We start from the raw sequence: 23,386 nt of genomic DNA on the forward strand, positions 1-23,386 counted from the left end.
AGCAAATCACTGGGACAAACTTCTTTTTCTAGGGGCAGACCCCCCTTTTTGCACCTTATTAAGGAAACACAATGCAACACTACTAACACTACAACACGCATGTTTGATCTTCTTTGGGATTTGACCGTACGCTGGGCAGCTATTCACCTGGCAAGCTGCAGTAGGGTCTAGTCCCCTTCTTTAATTCTCTAGTTGCAGGTCTGACCGTACGCAGGGGGACAGTTTCCCGGTGTGTCCACAGTAAGGTCTAGCCTGAGTCTTCTTACTGCTTTTTCAGAATGATTTTTAAAGGATTTTCAGGATTTCTGTTTACAGTCTACTCTCCCCCTCTCGCTCTCTTGACTCGTGTCCAATGTATCTAGGGTTTAACTCTAGCTGCTTTCATAGCTGCGGGGGTGGAAAGTATGACAGTTTTTAGTCCTCTCCATCTGGGAGTCAAAGGGTTATTTTTCCCTCTTTAACTCATACTTTAACTCTTGGTTGGAAAGGATGAACTTCTGTGATGGGAATGGCTTATTTTTTTAAGACAAAGCGGCGCTGGGCTTGAAGACCTTTGCTCAGTGTTTGGACTTCTTGTTGCTTGCTTTTGATGCTGCTCCAGTGTCAATTATGAAGTCAATGTCACTGCCCCTCACAGTCAATGTCACGGCCCCTCTCAAGCTGTCTCTCTCTTCGCCCATTCTGGCCCCTTTGGTTTTCTCCTTTGTGTATTTGATTTATTTTATTTGGGCATTTATGCCACTAATGTCCATCTTGTCCACACTGGGCACACTGGTTCTTTTTTTTAAGAATCTTCTGCCTCTGCCGGGTCTTCTTCTTTTCTTTCGTCTACGTCTTCTTGGGCCTCTGGGTTGAGGGAGGTGTACTGGCGATAGGCATTTGAAAGATGCTCCAAGTACGCTCTGGGGCCTCGGTGGCACCTTGCAGCACTTTAGACACTTTGGTCATATTAACTGACTTCTTCATACCTGCTTTCATGGCTTTTAACAGCAGGGTTTGATACTGGGTGAGGCGCTCTAGCCCCACTTGTGTTTTGGGATTCCAGCAGGGGGGGGTTACTTACAAGGAGACTTTATTGGGTAACTTACAGCACACAGGCGTACTTAATTTTTGGATCAGACAGCTTTTCTGAACCACGAGCTATTGCACTAAATGGGTTTTATACCATACATGTTACCCATGAGGCAGCACAACACTAGCAAGCATTTTCAGCATAGGCTAGAAGTGTTTGGTTCTCAGGCACAGCTTCCTGTAAACAATTTCGCTTCCCAAAGTGCTTGATAACACTTTTTATTTATTAGTATGGGAAGACAAATTTTTTCTCTTTCTTTTGCTTTCTTTTTCTTTGCTGATCTGCCTGTATTGCAGATCATGTTTCAAACTTTTTATATAAAACTTTCTGATCTATGCACCAGCCTTGTTTCTTTATTTGTCTTTTTCAAGTTAAACTCACTTACTTAAACCTTTCTGCCTTACACTAGTCCCAATGACACACATTTGGGATAGGCTCTTCTTCTCCTTCTAGTTACATTTTCTTCATTTTAAAGAACTATTACATTATTGTGGCTACTTTACCCCAGGTAATAAGCTCCAGGCACAATCAGCTGCTTTTAATTTACCCTGGGGGCAACTATGGCCACGCTTCTTTTTTATAAATGTTTTTTCTTTGCCTTTTGCCTTTTCTTTTTCTCTCTTCTTTATCTGTCTTTTACTTTCTCTATTCTTTCTTTTCTACTTGCTTTTGTCTTTTCTCTTCGTTATCCATTGGGAACCACACTTAGTATCATTTGGAGTTGCAACTAACACTAATCTGCAAATATCACATATATTTTATGATATTTAAGAAATCATAAAATATATACAACAAACTTTTTCTGCAATTTAACACAATGAATGGAAAACACTTCTTGCATGGTAAGGCATGATGGAGCAGATCCAGCAATTATACTGCTCTTCTGGCTGAAAGCTCAGGGCTCATTAAAATCAAGGGACGGGCATACCCACACACGCAGAGTTCTAGGTCACCATTTTTGCATCGGCAACTCTATGCTGCATGAGTTCTGGCAGAAGGAAATCTAAAAGTTATAGATCAAACTCAGCCTGCTGTACACTGAGCTGACTACAAACATAGACACACGGTCCACAGCGATGAGAGTTCAAGTTTATCAAAAGCTTCATAGCACTGTCCATGGCAAGTTTGTGACAATTTAAAATTTTAGTTCATGTGCAGAGTGTCTCTAAAAAGCCCAGATGATGATGGAGGCAAACAGAGAAGGCTCTGGGCAATGAAGATGCGATGTTTCCAGCAAAGGCTCTCTACTTTTGCATGAGTTTAAAAAGGGAAAGTGTGGCCCTACACCCCTTCTGACAGACAAGGGCCTTTAACTTTTTAGCAAGGCTTCTGTTTAAACAGAGCGGCACAGCTCAGCTCTCTAGCCATGATGCTTTAACCTGGGCAACTCCTCTGTAAATTTTATTTTACTTCTGTCAGGTTCTCTCACAGACATTTTAAAAACTTACTCTTTTTTTTTTTTTTCTCTTTTAACCTGGTACACGAAAGCACTGAAACACTGAGTGCCGAAACTCAGGACGCTGGGGGGTGATGGGCATCGCTTTATACTTGCATTTTTCAGGCAGCCATTAATCTTCGGGGAGGCGGTGGGGTGATTTGCAGGACTTCAAAGGCAAGCTTCTCAGTTTGTTTGTATTTGTAAATCCCAAGCTCAAAACAGGACACGATGAGGTACAGGGCAGCCAAATTCTTGCTTTGGCACGGGCAACAAATAACTCGGGTTAGCTTTCTTCGCTGGGGTCTCAAACAGGAAAACAGTCTTAATTTAAAGTTGTAACATCACTGACAGCGTCAGCTAGCCAGCTACACAGATCTCATTGTTTTTCAAGACAGTTGCTCCAATATCTTCTTTTCTTCTCAATCAGGTTGGGTCTCCCAGCTTACACAGTTTATTGCAGCTTCCAGGAGCATGGCAGTAGCGTGATTTTGGCTTGGCCAGGAACATGCTGTCTGGTTTCTCGGTCTCTTTAGCACACACACTTAGGCAGTGTAACACTGGACACTCAAATCAGTGAGATTTCTTCATTGCAGGGAATCCCACGGCAAAAGCTTAATGGTTACGCTCTTCAGAAATCATATAGCTGATGGTCAGTAGCTACAGGCTCTATGCAATTTTAACACAGTTCAAAGCTAAACACGGTTACCTTGACAGAGATCTTCAACGTGGTCTTTCCGCTTCATTCTGCTTTGGGACAGTCTTATGGCACACTTTTCACTCGAAGAGGGGTCTAGCCTGTGCTCTGGGGGCTGATTCTTCACCTTTATTTTCTATTTTGCCTTCATCTTCTGGGTCTTCATTTTCAGTTTCCATTTTTTAGGGATTTCATCTCAATTAGGCGAGGTGATGATGTTGCACAACTCAGAACGTTGTGGGCAATTTTCCTGCCCCCCCCCTCTCAGCACACTAGGCTAACAGCTACTTTTTCGGCCTTACACTCTCACGCTCCCACGCTTTGTTAAAAGCCAGACTGTCCTGCAACATTTTTCTAATTAACAGCCTCAGATCTTGTTTTTTTTTTCTCTCAGCTCGACCTTGAGCTTTTTGCTGTTTTCTCTTTCTATTCTGAATCTTTTTAAAAAAAAAACCTTTTTCCTTCTTTGTTTGACATACATCTCAAGGGGGTGCAAGGTTTGCTTCCCCCACCACCCATAGCCTCCCTCCTAAATTGAAGACAGAAACAATTAGGGAATGGGAATTGGTCAGTGAGTAAGGGGTCTCACTGGCCGACACAAGAGGATTTTTCACACCACGCACTTTGCTACTGGCCTGGGCACCCGGACGGTCAACGGTATGCTTCAGAAACCGCAGTAGCCACTCACACAATCATCAATCTCTCCACTACATCCATATGTCCCTGCCACCCACTTTTCCCACTTTTTACCAGAGCGGAAAACGGCTTCCCCAGCTTCCTCAGCTTCCTACTGAGTACTGGCGTGCTAGGTACTGGCGCCCACTCGGGGGTGTGATCAGGCCCCCCTTCTACCCGCAAGGAGTAGGTTCTTTTGTATACGTATACCACCAACACTGACTTTCTTCATAAGGCGGGGCCCTCTTTTTTTCTGCCCAGTGGCCTTTCTCCCTAAAGGCGGGGCCCTCTTTTTCCCATATACTTGCCTTTCTCCTGAAGGCTTCCAATGTGGGTTTCAACTCAATTGCAGCTGCGATACAGGCAGGGCTCAAGTTCCTTCCTCCGCTTCCCAAGGTTCTCTTGCTGCTCGCTGCCGTTTGGGCGATCCCGGTGCAGGCTTTCTCCCATTCACTCGACAAAAAGGTCGGTGGCGCCAAGAAAGGGAGGCATGCGCCGAGCTCGTCTTCCCGGTGCGGCGATCAAGAGCAGGCAACTGCCACCTGTCTGGCTCAGAGCCTGCCACATCCGAGTCACGGCACCATTTATGTTGCAGAACCCAGAGTCAGAGAGACCACGGAGTGAAGGAAAAAGAGATTCTTTATTTAACGCGCGGGCTTAAGGCTGGAATCGTTTCCAAAGAGCCAGAAGCCCCGATTTACATTAGCACATTGGTTTTATAGACATTGTGACACATATGAAACGGCTCCTCCTCCCCCTCCTGCATGGGGTTGCAATCCTCAACATTTTTCCTCCTAGCACCATTGTTTATAATACAAGAACTGGGTTATAGGGTAGCCATGATAAGGAGAGAACAGAAGAGAACAGCAGAGAACAAGATATACAATTGTATGACCTTTGACAAGATAAGGAATTCCTGTGTCTCGTCAGCTTACAACAATATATTTAAGGGAGAAAGAGCTCAGCAAGAACATGAAGCATGAGACTGCATGAGGCTACTTAGTCTGACCCCCGATATGGCTGCTACAATATGAATTACAAGTTCAGTTGCCTTCTTCCAAGTCAGACCCTTGGTACATCTAGCTCAGTAATGCCTATAGCAGGGCTGGGCAGAAAGTAGATTTCCAGATGTTTTGGATGTCAACTGCCAGCATTCCTAAGCATTGGCCATGCTGGCAGATGCTTCTGGGAGTTGAGGTCCAAAACATCTGGAGATCTACCTTCTGCCCACCCCTGGTCTACAGTGACTGGCAGCAGCTCTCCAGGGTTTCAGACAGAGGTATAGAAGTATGTAAGAGCAGAGGACACTGCCTTAAACTGAGTCAGACCCTGGGTCCATCTAGCCCAGTACTGTCGACACTGACTGGCAGCAATGGCTCTCCAGGGTTTCAGGAAGGAATCTTTCCTAGTCCTATCTGAAGATGCCGGAGGTTGAACCTGGGACCTCCTTCATACAAAGCAGGTGCTCTGCCACTGAGTCACAGCCCCTACTTTCCTAGCCCTACCTGGAGATGTCAGAGATTGGACCTGGGACCTTCTACATACAAAACAAGTGCTCTACCACTGAGCTAAATCCCTTCGCCAAAACTACAGCCCTTCCCGTAACTGGGGTCTTGTCACTGTGTGGCATGTTTCCCCGTTCTCTGCTCCACATCATGCTGTTGCTGGTAGAGGAACATCCCATGTACCAGCATCACAAAAGCACATATGCTGAACTAGATGTTAAGGAGTGTGGCAGCACACACTTTGTGTCTTCACACGTTCAGGATGAATATCTGAATAGTATTTCTGTGATGGTCTAAGGAACATCTGTGGGACTCTTTGTCTTCTGGCACCTCAAAGACTGGCACATTTATTCTAGTATAAGCTTTCGTGGACATTGTCCACTTCATCACTGTCAGGTGCATCTGATAAAGTGAACAGTGTCCATGAAAGCTAATGCCAGAATAAATGTGCTGATCTTTAAGGTGCCATAGGACTCTTTGCTGCAGCAGACTAATACAGCTGCCCCTCTAGACACTGTTAAAAGAATTCACTTGTTTTTCAATACACCATAAAATAAGGAGTACATTTCTGCCCCCACCCCCTTCGGAACATGAAAAGGTTATTTCTAATTTTGACTGGGACTGGTAAAATTTTAAAAAATCCAAAGGCTGTCCTGTCAAGGAAACGTTTGCCCTCTAACTGAAAACAGGGAAATAAATATTTGAATAACTTAAAAAGCAATATCTTCTACAAGATAGGAAGCCACAAATCAAGAAAATAATCAGAGGGAGAAAAATTGGCTCCAATTGTTCACTCTTAGGATGTGAACAATCTTCATTTTCTTTTTGTGCCCTTGAAAAAAGGGGGATAAATGAAAGGTGTGAGCCATAATCTGTAAAAGAGCTCCAAAGATACAGGAATGTAACACTGACAGATATATGACAATGACTCATCTGATAGCCTAAGCTCTGTTTTAGAAATCAAGGGACAACAATGAACAGAATACCGTATAAAGAACCAAATTCGACCTCTCAAATGGTGAAGCTGCTATGTGGTGGGGGGGGGGGGGATGAGCTATGCAACAAATATAAAAAGCCAGGGAGGAAGGATGTGAGCAGAGCTCTGCCTTAACATCATTGCCACGCTAAACAAGTCACAGCTGAGTCTGTGTGGCTCCCAATTGCCTTTATCCCACTTACGCTATTGATTTTTAGATGGCTGGGATAGAGACTTGCCCTGAAACCAGATTAAGGGCAGAGAAGCAGGTGGTGGGGCAGGGGAGAGTTTTTAAAAGACAGTTAACTACAGAGGCCTCCCTAGAAGAAGACAGGGATATGAAGATTCAAGGTGAAGTGAGGCATAAGAGGATCTCTCTCCCAGGGGCTGGTCCATTTCCATGTCCCTGAAGGATGTGGAGGAAGTTGGGCCAGGCAATACCAAAAAGGGGTGGGTGGGTAGGTATGAACACTAAAGCGGATCTCTGAAGGGCCACATGTACAATGGACAGCATTATATTTATATTATTATTATTAATAATATATATAATATTATTATATTTTATGAAGAAGGCAGGAGCTGCTTAGCATAGCATCCCCCAAGGCATCTCTTAAGCGGCCTGGATACGCCTGTGCTACTGTCACTTACTTATTATTTATTATAAAATTTATAAACTGCTCCACATCAAAAGGTATTGGAGCAGCGTACAATAAAGTAAAATACAGAACCGGAACATCAATAAAAATGGCTAGAATTTAGTCACTAGTCAGGAAATGCTTGCCTGAAAAGAAACACCAAAAACAAAGAAACATAGATGCACTTGGAACATTATTCTTAATTTTCATTGATGGAGGACCTTGACCCAGGAAAATGTGTAAAAGCAGAAAGGGGGTTACACAGCACCAGCTGTTTTGCACAAATCCATGTTCCTGGCTGCTTCTGGAAATCAACCCCGAGGCTAATTCAAGTGTGCGAGGAGCAAGAGAACTCAAAATGGTCCCACAAATGTTTTCTGCCTCACAAGTGGCGTTTGTGTGATTTGTGCTAGTGGACTGTAGTGTGATCTGTCACCTCTCTTATGAAGTGATCAACTTGGTCTCATTCACTGACTTCAAAGATTGCTCAAAAGGTTTCAAAGGCTACATGGCAAACACTGAAAATCCTCCCTCCCCATTGGCAGCTGCTTGGGTCAGTCTGCCTGCCTGCCTGCCTGTCCATCCATCCCAAGCATCAGCTGTTTTGGGTCTACTATGATGTTTCAGCAGTCTTACCTACTGTCCTAATTTGTAGCTGAGCAGCTCTGGATCGGAGCCATAGCCTAGAATCCTGTTTGTTTTTTTTTTACAATTTGTCACTGCTTAAGAGTCAAACAAACCTTTTATGAAAGCTGGATTTTAAAAAAACACACACCAAACTATAAAATGAAGGAGAACTGCATGTACACACTGTTAAGCCTTATAATATTCTTCCACTCTATTGATTTGGCATTATTTACGGCAGCTTAACTGTGCAGAATATTGTCAGCCTCATCCCAATTGTGGTTTCAGAGCCTGCAGTAAAGACGATGATCATCTGAAGGCTCTTTGTGGATTCAGAACTGCCACTGTGTCATGGATACAGATGGGTGAATTCCCCAGGGCTCTGTTCAGATGGATCCGGAAATGAAACTGTTTCCCCCCAAAAGGAAACAAATTGGCTCATTTCCTGAACCAATCTATAGGGCTCAGGAAATGAACATCCTCACCCCAACCCTTGCCAGTCCCCAAAGCACTCCCCCTTCTGTCAGTGTGGACACTGAGCGCATGGAGTCCCAGAGTAGTTCTGATTCTGAGGAAGAGCAGTCGCTCCTGGGAGAGGAGCGCGCTCCTCTTTCCCAGGGCCAACAGCTGACAGAGATTCCTCCCACCAGCATTCCTAGCTTAGAAAGCAGTCCAGGGAGTGACCGAGCGCAGATAGCAGACTTGGTGGATGCGCGACGCAGACGCAGAGAGCGGCGCCAGATGGAGGGCGCGGAAAGGAGGCATAGTGCCTGGTTGGCGCGCAAACAACAGCTGCGCCCAGAGGATCCAAAGGAAAAGGGGAGGGACTCTCCCTAGTCCTTATGTTCAGGGGTCTGCCAGTAATTCCCTTTCAAACGGGGACCAACTGTTCCAACTTAGGGCATAGGTACTGTGCTGCTCAGATCTAGTTGCAAACAGTATAGTTGTTAAGTTGTAAAAGAAGAATAAAGCTTTGAAAATAATCCCTTTGTCTGTGTCTGGACTTGGCTACTGGATTAGACTGAGAGAGGCCTCCAAGGAGCCCTTGACACCTTCCTTTTACTTACCTGAATGTGGGAATGGCAGGACGAGCCTTCCTTCTCTCTCCACCACAGTCATCCCAATGCTCTCCGCGGAACGATGCAGGGGTAAAGGGAGGGAAGCGGGGGTGGGGGTGGGGGGTGGAGTCCTTTACCATGGTTCTCCCAGTGCTGTCATCCCTCTCATTCAAGCAAGTAAAGAGAAAGAGGTGAGGAGGGAATTCAGGCAAGAGACCTTCTCCAACCTGGATATTGATATGAACCAAAGGAGATTCAGGATGCTGGGACACTGATATGAAGAAGCCAAAGCATGCCCTCCACTTCTGGGTACCCCCACCCACCCCTGGACAGAAATCTTGTGGTGCATCCATATTACATGCACACCTCTCACACACTGTTATGAATATGCACGTCACTGGTGTGTACGCACGCACACACACAAACACACACACACACACACAAAGCTTAACTTGCTTTGTCACACTCCAAGCACATCCAAGAACCACAAGGGAGAAAACAGTCTTAGGAGAAGGTAATGTCTCTCCCTCTCCCCACATCACAACCCAAACCATGGGTTTAGGAGAAAGCAGGGTGGCAAACCAAATCTGAACCAAAAATAAGAACCTTTATTTTTTCTTGAGTGGAACAGAACTTGAACTATTCTCTAAGTGTCTCTTCTGAACCTGAACTGGAAAAACAATCTACAATTATTTTTATTATATAATTATAATAAAAATAGCATAGCTTCCAAATCCCGGAAAGTACTAGTTCCCCTCTACTCAGCACTGGTTAGGCCTCATCTGGAGTACTGTGTCCAGTTCTGGGCACCACACTTTAAGAAGGATACAGACAAACTGGAGAGGGTTCAGAGGAGGGCAACAAAGATGATCAGGGGACTGGAAACAAAGCCCTATGAAGAGAGACTGAAAGAACTGGGCATGTTTAGCCTTGAGAAGAGAAGACTGAGGGGAGATACGATAGCGCTCTTCAAGTACTTGAAAGGCTGTCACACAGAGGAAGGCCAGGATCTCTTCTCGATCATCCAGGAGTGCAGGACATGGAATAATCGGCTCAAGTTACAGGTAGCCAGATTCCGGCTGAACATCAGGAGAAACTTCCTGACTGTTAGAGCAATACGACAGTGGAACCGATTACCTAGGGAGGTGGTGGGCTCTCCCATGCTGGAGGCATTCCAGATGAAGCTGGACAGCCATCTGTCAGGGATGCTCTGATTTGGATTCCTGCACTGAGCAAGGGATTGGACTCAGTGGTCTTTTAGGCCCCTTCCAACCCTACTATTCTATGATTCTGTGATCAGGTTACAGGTTCAGAATAAAGGATCAACCAAACAACCAATCAGGTTCTCAACTGTATCACAGAACAGAAACAGGAGGTTCTCCTCTTCAGAAAGTCACCCTCCACAAGTAGAGGATGACAGAAAAATACAGAGAAATACAGATGACAGAGAAGTCCGCCGGTGGGGGTGGGGGTGGGGGAGGGAACCGCCCCCCTCCCCATGTTTTTACTTAACCTCTTTCCGAATGCCTGAATAGGCTTTCGTTGCAACAGATTCAGACCCATTAGCTTTCTCCGCCCCTACAGTGCAAATTATCATTACAAATAATAGTTTAAGTTTTCTCATGTGAACTGGTACTGCCTGTGTGTGCCAAAATGGTTACTGAACCTTGACTGGCCTGAACCAGAACCAAACTGCAGCCGAGCCTGAACTGGAACTGTATCCAAAAATGCCATGGCTTGATTCCATACAGGGAAGAAAATCAGGGTGGGAGGGAAGAAATGCATTCGAATTTCTCATGTTCCCATCACAGACGTCTAGACGTCCCTGAAGACAGATTATCTCCATTCGCCCTGGGTGAGGCCACTCCTAAAGGCAGCTCTGGGTTTGCGGGGTTGGAACCAACACATGTGGGCTGAAGTGCAGGGCTGGGCCTGCAGAAGTAACGGGGAGCTGTTGCAGAACCCAGAGTCAGAGAGACCACGGAGTGAAGGAAAAAGAGATTCTTTATTTAACGCGTGGGCTTAAGGCTGGAATCGTTTCCAAAGAGCCAGAAGCCCCGATTTACATTAGCACATTGGTTTTATAGACATTGTGACACATATGAAACGGCTCCTCCTCCCACTCTCACGTGGGGTTGCAGTCCTCAACATTTCTTCTCTTAGCACTATTGTTTATAATACAAGAACTGGGTTGTAGGGTAGCCATGATAAGGAGAGAACAGAAGAGAACAGCAGAGAACAAGATATACAATTGTATGACCTTTGACAAGATAAGGAATTCCTGTGTCTCATCAGCTTACAACAATATATTCAAGGGAGAAAGAGCTCAGCAAGAACATGAAGCATGAGACTGCATGAGGCTACTTAGTCTGACCCCTGATATGGCTGCTACATTCCCCCCTTAAATGCATAATTTTATTACAATTATAGCATTTCTGATAACCATACAAAGCTTTTTGTGACATACATATTACTTAGCCTCTTGTTGGGCTATTAGAGCATAGAGGGCAGCAGTTTTACTAGCTGAGACATAAAACAGATTGGTTAAACAGCGCATAAGACAAGGAACGCAGAGACATAACAGAACTTTTATGAACAATACTGGTAGAATTAGGATGAACAATGCTTTTAAGCTAGCTAAGATCTGGAAGCCAAGGGGTTAACTAATTGAGCTAATTGTTTTGTCTTATTGTTTTGTTAGCTACTATATTGTGCAGCTTGTTGATTTGTTTATCTACAGCATTGCCATTATCAGTTAAGTTAAAACAACAGAGCTTTTGGTGTGTCTCACAACTTAAATGATGAAGAAGGAAGAGGTAATCTATACCAGCTCTATTTTTTAGAACTGCACCTCTTAGATCACGCAACTCTTTATTTAACAATGACAATGCTTGTGAGGTTGCATTTATGCTTTTGGCTAAGCTGCAAGCTAACCAGTTGTTCTTTAGACCATTAGCCAAGGCTAAACCTGGAACCTTAACCAGTGACATTGCTAAGGCCAATTTTTCTGAGTCAGAATATAACTGCACATGACTATTACAATTTTTAGTTAGTTGGAGTGCTCGAGGCTGCCGTTGACGGATTTTCTCGGGCTACAGGGGAAGAATTGGCACCAGTTTAATTGGCGGCTGAGGCAACATGGGTGGTTATCAGACAAGTTGGCAGGAATGAATGACCAAGTGCGGGAATTACATGTCTAAAACCATCCATGAGGCAAAAGTATGTGGGCATCATTAAAAGATATGTTTTGAATTTTATTACAGTGGAAGGGGGCCAGGGATAGCTTTGTATTTTCTGGAAAAATTTTTGACAATTAAGCATTTGTGCACACGTAGCATTTGTTTCAGCAATGATGGGGGTGCGTAGAGTGAACTCTGTAGGGGGTAGGATCTTTGCAACCACGCCCCAATTAGCATTTTGGGAATAAGTTAAACTTACACCATAAACTTTTAACATGGTATCTTTTTGAATTTTCCCAGGATGTCTACAGACAGGTATTAGGCAAGAGCTAATAAGCCTGTTTGCAGGTATACCTCTTGGCAAACAAAAATGTTTTACTCTCGTGATGTTAGCCAGGTGAAGCCAGTAATTATCAGCAAATCACTGGGACAAACTTTTTCTTTCAGGGGCTGGCCCCCCTTTTTGCACCTTATTAAGGAAACACAATGCAACACTACTAACACTACAACACGCATGTTTGATCTTCTTTGGGATTTGACCGTACGCTGGGCAGCTATTCACCTGGCAAGCTGCAGTAGGGTCTAGTCCCCTTCTTTAATTCTCTAGTTGCAGGTCTGACCGTACGCAGGGGGACAGTTTCCCGGTGTGTCCACAGTAAGGTCTAGCCTGAGTCTTCTTACTGCTTTTTCAGAATGATTTTTAAAGGATTTTCAGGATTTCTGTTTACAGTCTACTCTCCCCCTCTCGCTCTCTTGACTCGTGTCCAATGTATCTAGGGTTTAACTCTAGCTGCTTTCATAGCTGCGGGGGTGGAAAGTATGACAGTTTTTAGTCCTCTCCATCTGGGAGTCAAAGGGTTATTTTTCCCTCTTTAACTCATACTTTAACTCTTGGTTGGAAAGGATGAACTTCTGTGATGGGAATGGCTTATTTTTTTAAGACAAAGCGGCGCTGGGCTTGAAGACCTTTGCTCAGTGTTTGGACTTCTTGTTGCTTGCTTTTGATGCTGCTCCAGTGTCAATCATGAAGTCAATGTCACTGCCCCTCACAGTCAATGTCACGGCCCCTCTCAAGCTGTCTCCCTCTTTGCCCATTCTGGCCCCTTTGGTTTTCTCCTTTGTGTATTTGATTTATTTTATTTGGGCATTCATGCCACTAATGTCCATCTTGTCCACACTGGGCACACTGGTTCTTTTTTTAAGAATCTTCTGCCTCTGCCGGGTCTTCTTTTTTTTTCCTTTCGTCCACGTCTTTTTGGGCCTCTGGGTTGAGGGAGGTATACTGACGATAGGCATTTGAAAGATGCTCCAAGTACGCTCTGGGGCCTCGGTGGCACCTTGCAGCACTTTAGACACTTTGGTCATATTAACTGACTTCTTCATACCTGCTTTCATGGCTTTTAACAGCAGGGTTTGATACTGGGTGAGGCGCTCTAGCCCCACTTGTGTTTTGGGATTCCAGCAGGGGGGGGGGATTTACTTACAAGGAGACTTTATTGGGTAACTTACAGCACACAGGCGTACTTAATGGTTGGATCAGACAGCTTCTCTGAACCACGAGCTATTGGGCTAAATGGGTTTTTATACTATACATGTTACCCATGAGGCAGCACAACACTAGCAAGCATTTTCAGCATAGGCTAGAAGTGTTTGGTTCTCAGGCACAGCTTCCTGTAAACAATTTCGCTTCCCAAAGTGCTTGATAACACTTTTATTTATTAGTATGGGAAGACAAATTTTTTCTCTTTCTTTTGCTTTCTTTTTCTTTGCTGATCTGCCTGTATTGCAGATCATGTTTCAAACTTTTTATATAAAACTTTCTGATCCATGCACCAGCCTTGTTTCTTTATTTGTCTTTTTCAAGTTAAACTCACTTAAACTTTTCTGCCTTACACTAGTCCCACTGACACACATTTGGGATAGGCCCTTCTTCTCCTTCTAGTTACATTTTCTTCATTTTAAAGAACTATTACATTATTGTGGCTACTTTACCCCAGGTAATAAGCTCCAGGCACAATCAGCTGCTTTTAATTTATCATGGGGGCAACTATGGCCACGCTTCTTTTTTACAAATGTTTTTTCTTTGCCTTTTGCCTTTTCTTTCTTTTTTTTCCTCCTCTCTTCTCTATCTGTCTGCTACTTTCTCTATTCCTTCTTTTCTACTTGCTTTTGTCTTTCTTTTCTTGTCATCTATTGGGAACCACACTTAGTATTATTTGGAGTTGCAACTAACACTAATCTGCAAATATTACATATACTTTATGATATTTAAGAAATCATAAAATATATACAACAAACTTTTTCTGCAATTTAACACAATGAATGGAAAACACTTCTTGCATGGTAAGGCATGATGGAGCAGATCCAGCAATCATACTGGTCTTCTGGCTGAAAGCTCAGGGCTCATTAAAATCAAGGGACGGGCATACCCACACACGCAGAGTTCTAGGTCACCATTTTTGCATCGGCAACTCTATGCTGCATGAGTTCTGGCAGAAGGAAATCTAAAAGTCACAGATCAAACTTAGCCTGCTGTACACTGAGCTGACTACAAACACAGACACATGGTCCACAGCGATGAGAGTTCAAGTTTATCAAAAGCTTCACAGCACTGTCCATGGCAAGTCTTTGACAATTTAAAATTTTAGTTCATGTGCAGAGTGTCTCTAAAAAGCCCAGATGATGATGGAGGCAAACAGTGAAGGCTCTGGGCAATGAAGATGCGATGTTTCCAGCAAAGGCTCTCTACTTTTGCATGAGTTTAAAAAGGGAAAGTGTGGCCCTACACCCCTTTTGACAGACAAGGGCCTTTAACTTTTTAGCAAGGCCTCTGTCTAAACAGAGCGGCACAGCTCAGCTCTCTAGCCGTGACGCTTTAACCTGGGCAACTCCTCTGTAAATTTTATTTTACTTCTGTCAGGTTCTCTCACAGACATTTTAAAAACTTACTCTTTTTTTTTTTTCTTCTAACCTGGTACACGAAAGCACTGAAACACTGAGTGCCAAAACTCAGGACGCTGGGGGGTGATGGGCATCGCTTTATACTTGCATTTTTCAGGCAGCCATTAATCTTCGGGAAGGCGGTGGGGTGATTTGCAGGACTTCAAAGGCAAGCTTCTCAGTTTGTTTGTATTTGTAAATCCCAAGCTCAAAACAGGACACGATGAGGTACAGGGCCACCAAATTCTTGCTTTGGCACGGGCAACAAATAACTCGGGTTAGCTTTCTTCGCTGGGGTCTCAAACAGGAAAACAGTCTTAAAGTTGTAACATCACTGACAGCGTCAGCCAGCCAGCTACACAGATCTCATTGTTTTTCAAGACAGTTGCTCCAATATCTTCTTTTCTTCTCAATCAGGTTGGGTCTTTCAGCTTACACAGTTTATTGCAGCTTTCAGGAGCATGGTAGTAGCGTGATTTTGGCTTGGCCAGGAACATGCTGTCTGGTTTCTTGGTCTCTTCAGCACACACACTTAGGCACTGGACATTCAAATCAGTGAGATTTCTTCATTGCAGGGAATCCCACGGCAAAAGCTTAATGGTTACGCTCTTCAGAAATCATATAGCTGATGGTCAGTAGCTACAGGCTCTATGCAATTTTAACACAGTTCAAAGCTAAACACGGTTACCTTGACAGAGATCTTCAACGTGGTCTTTCCGCTTCATTCTGCTTTGGGACAGTCTTATGGCACACTTTTCACTCGAAGAGGGGTCTAGCCTGTGCTCTGGGGCTGATTCTTCACCTTTATTTTCTATTTTGCCTTCATCTTCTGAGTCTTCATTTTCAGTTTCCATTTCTTAGGGATTTTATCTCAATTAGGCGAGGTGATGATGTTGCACAACTCAGAACGTTGTGGGCAATTTTCCGGCCCCCCCTCTCTCGGCGCGCTAGGCTAACAGCTACTTCTTCGGCCTTACACTCTCACGCTCCCACGCTTTCTTAAAAGCCAGACTGTCCTGCAACATTTTTCTAATTAACAGCCTCAGATCTTGTTTTTTTTCCTCTCAGCTCGACCTTGAGCTTTTTGCTGTTTTCTCTCTCTATTCTGAATCTTTTTAAAAAAACCTTTTTCCTTCTTTGTTTGACATACATCTCAAGGGGGTGCAAGGTTTGCTTCCCCCACCACCCATAGCCTCCCTCCTAAATTGAAGACAGACACAATTAGGGAATGGGAATTGGTCAGTGAGTAAGGGGTCTCACTGGCCGACACAAGAGGATTTTTCACACCACGCACTTTGCTACTGGCCTGGGCACCCGGACGGTCAACGGTATGCGTCAGAAACCACAGTAGCCACTCACACAATCATCAATCTCTCCACTACATCCATATGTCCCTGCCACCCACTTTTCCCACTTTTTACCAGAGCGGAAAACGGCTTCCCCAGCTTCCTCAGCTTCCTACTGAGTACTGGCGTGCTAGGTACTGGCGCCCACTCGGGGGTGTGATCAGGCCCCCCTTCTACCCGCAAGGAGTAGGTTCTTTTGTATACATATACCACCAACACTGACCTTCTTCATAAGGCGGGGCCCTCTTTTTTTCTGCCCAGTGGCCTTTCTCCCTAAAGGCGGGGCCCTCTTTTTCCCATATACTTGCCTTTCTCCTGAAGGCTTCTAATGTGGGTTTCAACTCAATTGCAGCTGCGATACAGGCAGGGCTCAAGTTCCTTCCTCCGCTTCCCAAGGTTCTCTTGCTGCTCACTACCGTTTGGGCGATCCCGGTGCAGGCTTTCTCCCATTCACTCGACAAAAAGGTCGGTGGCGCCAAGAAAGGGAGGCATGCGCCGAGCTCGTCTTCCCGGTGCGGCGATCAAGAGCAGGCAACTGCCACCTGTCTGGCTCAGAGCCTGCCACATCCGAGTCACGGCACCATTTATGTTGCAGAACCCAGAGTCAGAGAGACCACGGAGTGAAGGAAAAAGAGATTCTTTATTTAACGCGCGGGCTTAAGGCTGGAATCGTTTCCAAAGAGCCAGAAGCCCCGATTTACATTAGCACATTGGTTTTATAGACATTGTGACACATATGAAACGGCTCCTCCTCCCACTCTCACGTGGGGTTGCAGTCCTCAACATTTCTTCTCTTAGCACTATTGTTTATAATACAAGAACTGGGTTGTAGGGTAGCCATGATAAGGAGAGAACAGAAGAGAACAGCAGAGAACAAGATATACAATTGTATGACCTTTGACAAGATAAGGAATTCCTGTGTCTCATCAGCTTACAACAATATATTCAAGGGAGAAAGAGCTCAGCAAGAACATGAAGCATGAGACTGCATGAGGCTACTTAGTCTGACCCCTGATATGGCTGCTACAGAGCTCCTCCTCCAACTCCCCTTCCTAGTGCCACTAACAGCTGTGGTATGGAGCCGGCTTTCCAGACCCCCCCCCCCGCCCCAACATGCGGTGGTTCATGGGTGGGAGCTGAAGCTGGACTAGCAAGGGAAGAGAAGAGAGGCTAGGAAGTGAGAATGCAGAATGATGTATAGGGACTATTTGTTGAATGTGTATACATGTACAATATGTCTAAATAATGAAAAGCAGGGTGGGCAATAGTGGCCCGCAGGCCATATGTGGCCCCCCTTGACCTGTTTTGCAGACTCCACCTCCCCTACTAAATTTGCTGCAGTGGCAGCAAAAAATATCAGTGGTTTGCAGCAGGGCTGCAAACAGGGTCAACCATACTTTAAAACAATGTGCACAGGGAGCATGCACATTATTTTCAAGTAAAATTGCCCCCTTTCTGATTTGACACAGGCACTGGAGACAGGGGAGTGCCCCCCTCCTGCAGTGAAGTCCAGGGGGCAATACGTCCATCCAGCTCTTGGAAGTTGCCAACCCCGCTGTAAAGCCTTTGGGAGCTTTAGGAATAGGACAAGATGTGTAATTCAAATAAAACAGAAGCAGTAGGCAGTACCATTCAGAACAACACAGAAGTGTCTGTTCCATAATTATCTCCATGGTATTTCAGAAGATACACCTGTTCCCATGTGTATGGAAGGGGAGGGCACAGGTTTTTGTTGTTATTATTATTTTTGCTGTTGTTATTATTATCTATGAGCCACCCAGAGAACATTTTATTTATGGGCAGTATAAAATTGTTGTAAACAAACATATACAAGCAACTTCCAAGGAAGTCCCCTTCCAAAAATCTGAATAACCTCATCAAGTTCTAACTCCTCTGGGAAAAATGCTACAATAGTTTTCAGCACTTTTTATTACAACATTGGAAAAAACAGACCAGCTTCGAAAGACAACTCCTCTATGAAGAAAGGTTACGACATCTGAAGCTCATTAGCTTAGGAAAAAGGAGAATAAGGATAGACTTGATAAAGGTGGATAAAACTATGCATGGTGAGGAAGAAGTGGCTATGTAATACTGGAACCCAGAGTCATCCAATGTGGCTGAATGGTGGGAGATTCAGAACAAATAAAAGCGGGGACTTCTGCACACAGCACAGTTAAACTATGGATCTGGCTATCACAAGATGTAGCAATGGCCACAACTCAGCCAGTTTAAAAGAAGGTTAGATGAATTCATGGAGGATAAGGCTATCAATGGCTACTAGTCCTGAGGGCTATATATTACCTCCAGTTTCAGAGGCAGGATGCTTCTGTATACCAGCTGGTGGGGAACAGGAGTGGGAGGGTGCTGTTGCACTCACATCCTGCGTGTGGGCTTCCTTCCCACATGTCGGCCACAGTGGGAACAAAATGCTGAACTAGACAGGCCTTTGGTCTGATCCAGTACAGCTGTTGTGTTCTTTAAACAAAACCATTAAAAAAAAAAAAGTGAAATGAAAGCTAAGGCTGTGAACAGCCAAACATTATCTGTGCAGACAAGCTGCTGAGAAAGCACACTTACGTTTTTTGTGTAGAAATGCACCTGATCCTTTGCAAGATCAAACTCAGGCAGAAACAGTTCTCACAATCCACAGGAAAAGCCAGCTGTGCTAACAACCCCTGGTGTTCAGCCTCTTGTGGTAAGGAAACCCAGTCTGACCTTTAACAGTTCTCTCAAGATCCAGTGGCCAACTGTCTCTCTTTTATTTCCACATCTTTAGTAAGCATAGTTGCTTTCTAACAGTGGTGCAACCCTTAACCCCAGTGGTGCAACCAGGGGTGCTGGACCTCTTTCAGTGCGAAGGCTGAATTCCATTTTGGAGACGCTCTCAGGGTCGGGGGAAGCCAAAGCCAGAATGGCTGGGGCCAAAAGTATCAGCATATTTTAGCATAAAGCACTTGCTGCCAGTAACTAGGTCTTAAGAGAGGCTTTTCCACCTTTTAGAATGGGAAAAACTGCACAAGAGCCAGGGTACCACCAAAGGAATGGTGGTCAGGGGGAAGGGGTGGGGTCAGGGGAAGAAGCAGGCATGGCCATCTGGGACCCCAGTCAGGCTAGATTTGGGTCCCAGTCCTGAGGTTCTCCACCTGTGCTCTAATCCATTCAATTGATTCAAAGCCTTCCCAAAGACTAAAAAGACGTCCCTGATTAGCCAAGCAACACATTCTTAAGTCAATTACTTCTAATCTAAGAATTTATAAAAACTGCAGGTAGCTGGTTCCACCTTCAAAGAGGCATCTCCCCTTCATTCTGGAATGCCTCTTCTAATATGATGCCTGCTGTGACAATATAGACACCACATAAAAATATGCTTTGTTCTTCAAAACAATTGTTTCATTCACATGCACATGTATGCAGATTAAGCATACATTTATGGTCATTTATGTGAATCAGCTAAGATTTCTTTAACTGGGTGAGAACTTCACTCTTTCTGTTCATCAGCACAGAGCATGGAAAGAGTGCAACACATACCACTGTGAATCCACAGATGCTTCTCCCAAGAAGCAAAGCACTGTGGACAAGGGCAGGATGGAGTGATCTTCAATATCATTAGGAAAACCAACACAGCAAACAGAAAGCAAAATGCATAAACAAAAGCAGCAATGCTTGCTCCAGCTATAGCAGAGATTGAATGGAACACTCCAGGACATTTTATAGCCCCCATAAATACTCATGTACGCAACAGGCATAACTGTGATATTCACACCCATAAAAGCTGCTTTATTGGCTGCCATCAAGCAATAATAATGGCTATTAGGTACAGTTTCTGTAAATTACATAAAAGTCTGCAAAGAGAATTATACGGCTTTAAAACCATACCTAAAAGCAATTGTCATCCAATAACATGAAGGAAACTGATGAAATGACTTCTGTATAATAAAGTAATATGTCCAACACCACCTTGAAACGAGCTCATGTAATTGCCATTAAATCAGTGTCATTTAGCCTTATCGGTGGCATTTCCTGTTAGCCAAGAAACGCTTACCCATAGTTTTGCCATAAATGTAAAAAAAGAAATGAAAAAAGACAGTTACCTTTCCAGCTCATATTCCTTCATGCCTACTTTTACAGCCTTCATCACCTGTGGTCACAAACATGAGACACACCCTAAGAAATTTGGGAATTATTCATACAGCAATTCAGTCCTCAACCTTCCTGTGTTGACAGGGAAGATCTGAAAAGTGTGTGTGTGTGTGTGTGTGTGTGTGTGTGTGGAGGGGTCTACATATGTTGACTTGAATGCAAGGACATAGGTTAACTTTGGGTTGTTTAATCCAAGGACAATCCAAAGTGTCCAGGTTCGCACATCACCCAACAACTTACGATCGGGCCGATCAGAAGTTGATTATGCAAAGCTGAAGTGGCTCGCATGCTGCACACAACCCAGCAATCTGTAGGTTGATTAACCCACAATTTGCCACCATTACGTGCGAACCGGGTCATTCTGTTGAAAGCACTCTGTTGAGTAGATAAGAGACAGCACTGTGGGGTTATGTCTGTGATCCCCACATGCATGTTCCATCACTCTAACACAACATCAAGTGATGACTTGCATGTGTGAACCTGCCCCTCCATGTGAGAAAACCATCTGAGTACCAAGTTCAGGGGAAAGTTTCTGTCTCCAAATATATCTGTTCTAACTATGGGAGAAAAATTGGGAGGGAGATATTTGGGCACACCCGAGCACGTTCGCATGGTACTGAGTATACCAGACCCTACAACGTGGTCTTCTCTCAGTGTTCCAGCCTCACAATGGAAGCATCAACAGTAAGTTCAAGGGCAATGCAAGGTGTATTATAGGATTCTATTAGGGGGAACATTATCCTCCTAATTCTGTCCCAGCTCTTCCATTACTTTATTACTAAGCAATTCAAGTAGCGGTGAACATTTTTTTGAAAAACTACTGTTACACAAAGAGCAAAAAAATTATTATCTGTAAGAGATCCATTACCTCTTTATGAGCTTCACTAGAAATTTTATTGGTGTAGCGGAGGACTTCCAACTCCATGTCCGTCTTAATCACACGGCTTCAAAAGGAAAGGAGAAGAGGAAAATCAGGTTAGTAATTCCCCCTACAGCTCAGCAGTGATTAAGTCGAGAGCACAAAGAATAGCCCAGGTAACCTAATTGGCAAACCTACTGCAGAGCTGATGTGTTAAAAAAGCAGGAGGCTATTATGAGATTGCAGCAAATAAGGGACATTAGGAAATGAAATGTTTGCTTGGCATTGATTTACCCAGGTAGGATGCGCTGAAAGGCTGTTATAATATACAGAGTTTGGTCACCATAAGTGCAGCACATATACCATAAGTGGGTACAGGCAGCAGCGGTTTGTGGACAAGAGGAGGAGAAGGATCTATGGCAGGGATGGACAATTTATTGCCTGTCAGATGTTTTGGCCTACCACTCCCATCAGATCTGATCAGCATAGCCAATGGAGAGGGATGATTAAGGGGGTTGTAGGCCAAAACATTAGGAGGGCCACAAGCTGCCCACCCCTGATCTATGAGCTTAGCTATAAGGGTAAGCCGAAGGCCACAGTCCACTGGTGGACCAGCTGACACCGCTGTTGCTGAGATTCTTGCACAGAATGCTGGATCCAATGAACTAGTCTGGTCTGGAAATGCACTTCTGATGTTCTTAAGCAAGAGTGGATTCTCAGGATCATGAGAATCCTGGAGTGTAAAGAAAGAGTAAAAATACACTCTTGCTTTGTAAATTGAACACATCAGTGGATCATGGGAATTCTAATTGTGTGTATGTGTGTTTTAAGAAGACAGATCATGCAAGACTAAACACAATCCTGCCTCAGCACAATCCTGGCATACAGTTATTCCCACTGCAAAAAGCAGTCTCAAAGTGACTTACAAACACAAAGGCATAATTAATATAACAGCAAAAATACCCCAAATCAATATAAACCATAATCAGCAAAATAACACAAATAAAATTAAACACAATAAAAACAATACAATACAAAATGCATTCATCCACAATACACAAAATCTGTCTGCCCCCACACTGCCCCACCACTCATAGCCTAGAATGAACACCACAGAAGCAGCCCACAACAACCAGGCCCATAGCTAGTGACCAGACGCCTGGGGAAAGAAGGACATCATTGCCTGGTGTGGAAATGATGACCATGTTGGCACCAGGCAAGCCAACTGATTTTTAAATCAGTTGGATCGCCTGGAGATTTTTTAACCATCAGAGGTACTGCAGAGGTGAGGGAAGGCTGACCCTTCCTCATCTGCCTATGAGTCCATCGGCTCACTTCTGCTTTGGGGGGAGACTGCAGGAAAAGGTGTTCAGGCATCAGAGAGCAGGGAAGTAAGAAGGGGACACTCCCTGCTTTGTATGTCAACAGGGCAGATGCATGGACCAACATGGCCTTCAGACGTAAGCCCCTGTCTTGTTCTCCCTCTATGCATTGCTGCCTTCTTCCGGGCTCAGTAGTTTAAAGGCCACAACAAGGCATCATGCCAGGGTGGGGTGGGCAGGGAGTACGTGTATGTGTTCGTACACACACTGTATTTCAAACCAGAGTGGCACACTGTGAAGGCCAAAGTACAACAAGTCGTGATGCTCTTGTCAAAGCTGCCTGCCACTACTGATTCTGCAGCTCAGCAGCTTCTCATATGTCTATGGGTCACTATAGAAGGATCTGCATTTGAGTCCTACAGCTATTGAGCAAGACAGAATGATACACTCGATTGGCTCCTGATCACAATTTTGCACGGGGTAATTTGCATCGGAAATTTTTCTGATTGTGTCTCTAATTTAAGAGTGATCTAATTTAACAATTACTTTATTTCTATAGTAAACAAAGCTTTTAAAAAGTGCCCTATGTTAATTCTTTGTCTCAGTACACACAAGTATTTGACCTGAAATATTTGAGGGGGGAAATTAAAGCATACTTAGGGAGCAATCCTATGGCCACTAGATACTGTCTAGAGGGCCCCAGGGAGCCAGTTTTCTGGTTCCCAGAAACTGCACTCCCCACCCCCTTGTAGCCGGCGCGGTTCTCTCCATGTTGGCTATGTTTCCATGCTCAGAAACGGAGCAAGGACACAGGGAAAAGGGGGTGGTCCTGGATGCGGAGAGGAGGCCTTGGAAGCTGCTTTACACCGCTTCCTATCGGGTCTCCGGTCCCTTTCCTTCCCCCTCCCCAAAGCCGCACCTAG

General features: G+C 44.4%; 1 protein-coding gene across 2 annotated transcripts in view; it reads right to left on the minus strand.

Moving 5' to 3' along the window:
- PEPD (peptidase D) overlaps positions 1 to 23,386 on the minus strand; it is a 252,054-nt gene that overhangs the window by 135,977 nt on the left and 92,691 nt on the right. For both annotated transcript variants that reach the window (XM_084812216.1, XM_084812217.1), the window contains exons 8-9: positions 21,151 to 21,226; positions 20,234 to 20,280 (exon numbers count right to left, since the gene is read on the minus strand). In XM_084812216.1, coding sequence (XP_084668342.1) covers positions 20,234 to 20,280; positions 21,151 to 21,226 — 123 coding nt within the window. The remainder of the gene's footprint in view (positions 1 to 20,233; positions 20,281 to 21,150; positions 21,227 to 23,386) is intronic.

Source organism: Heloderma suspectum, chromosome 8 (assembly GCF_057233095.1).
Source record: "Heloderma suspectum isolate Gila_16-S chromosome 8, 16-S_ref, whole genome shotgun sequence".
Lineage (NCBI taxonomy): Eukaryota > Metazoa > Chordata > Lepidosauria > Squamata > Helodermatidae > Heloderma > Heloderma suspectum.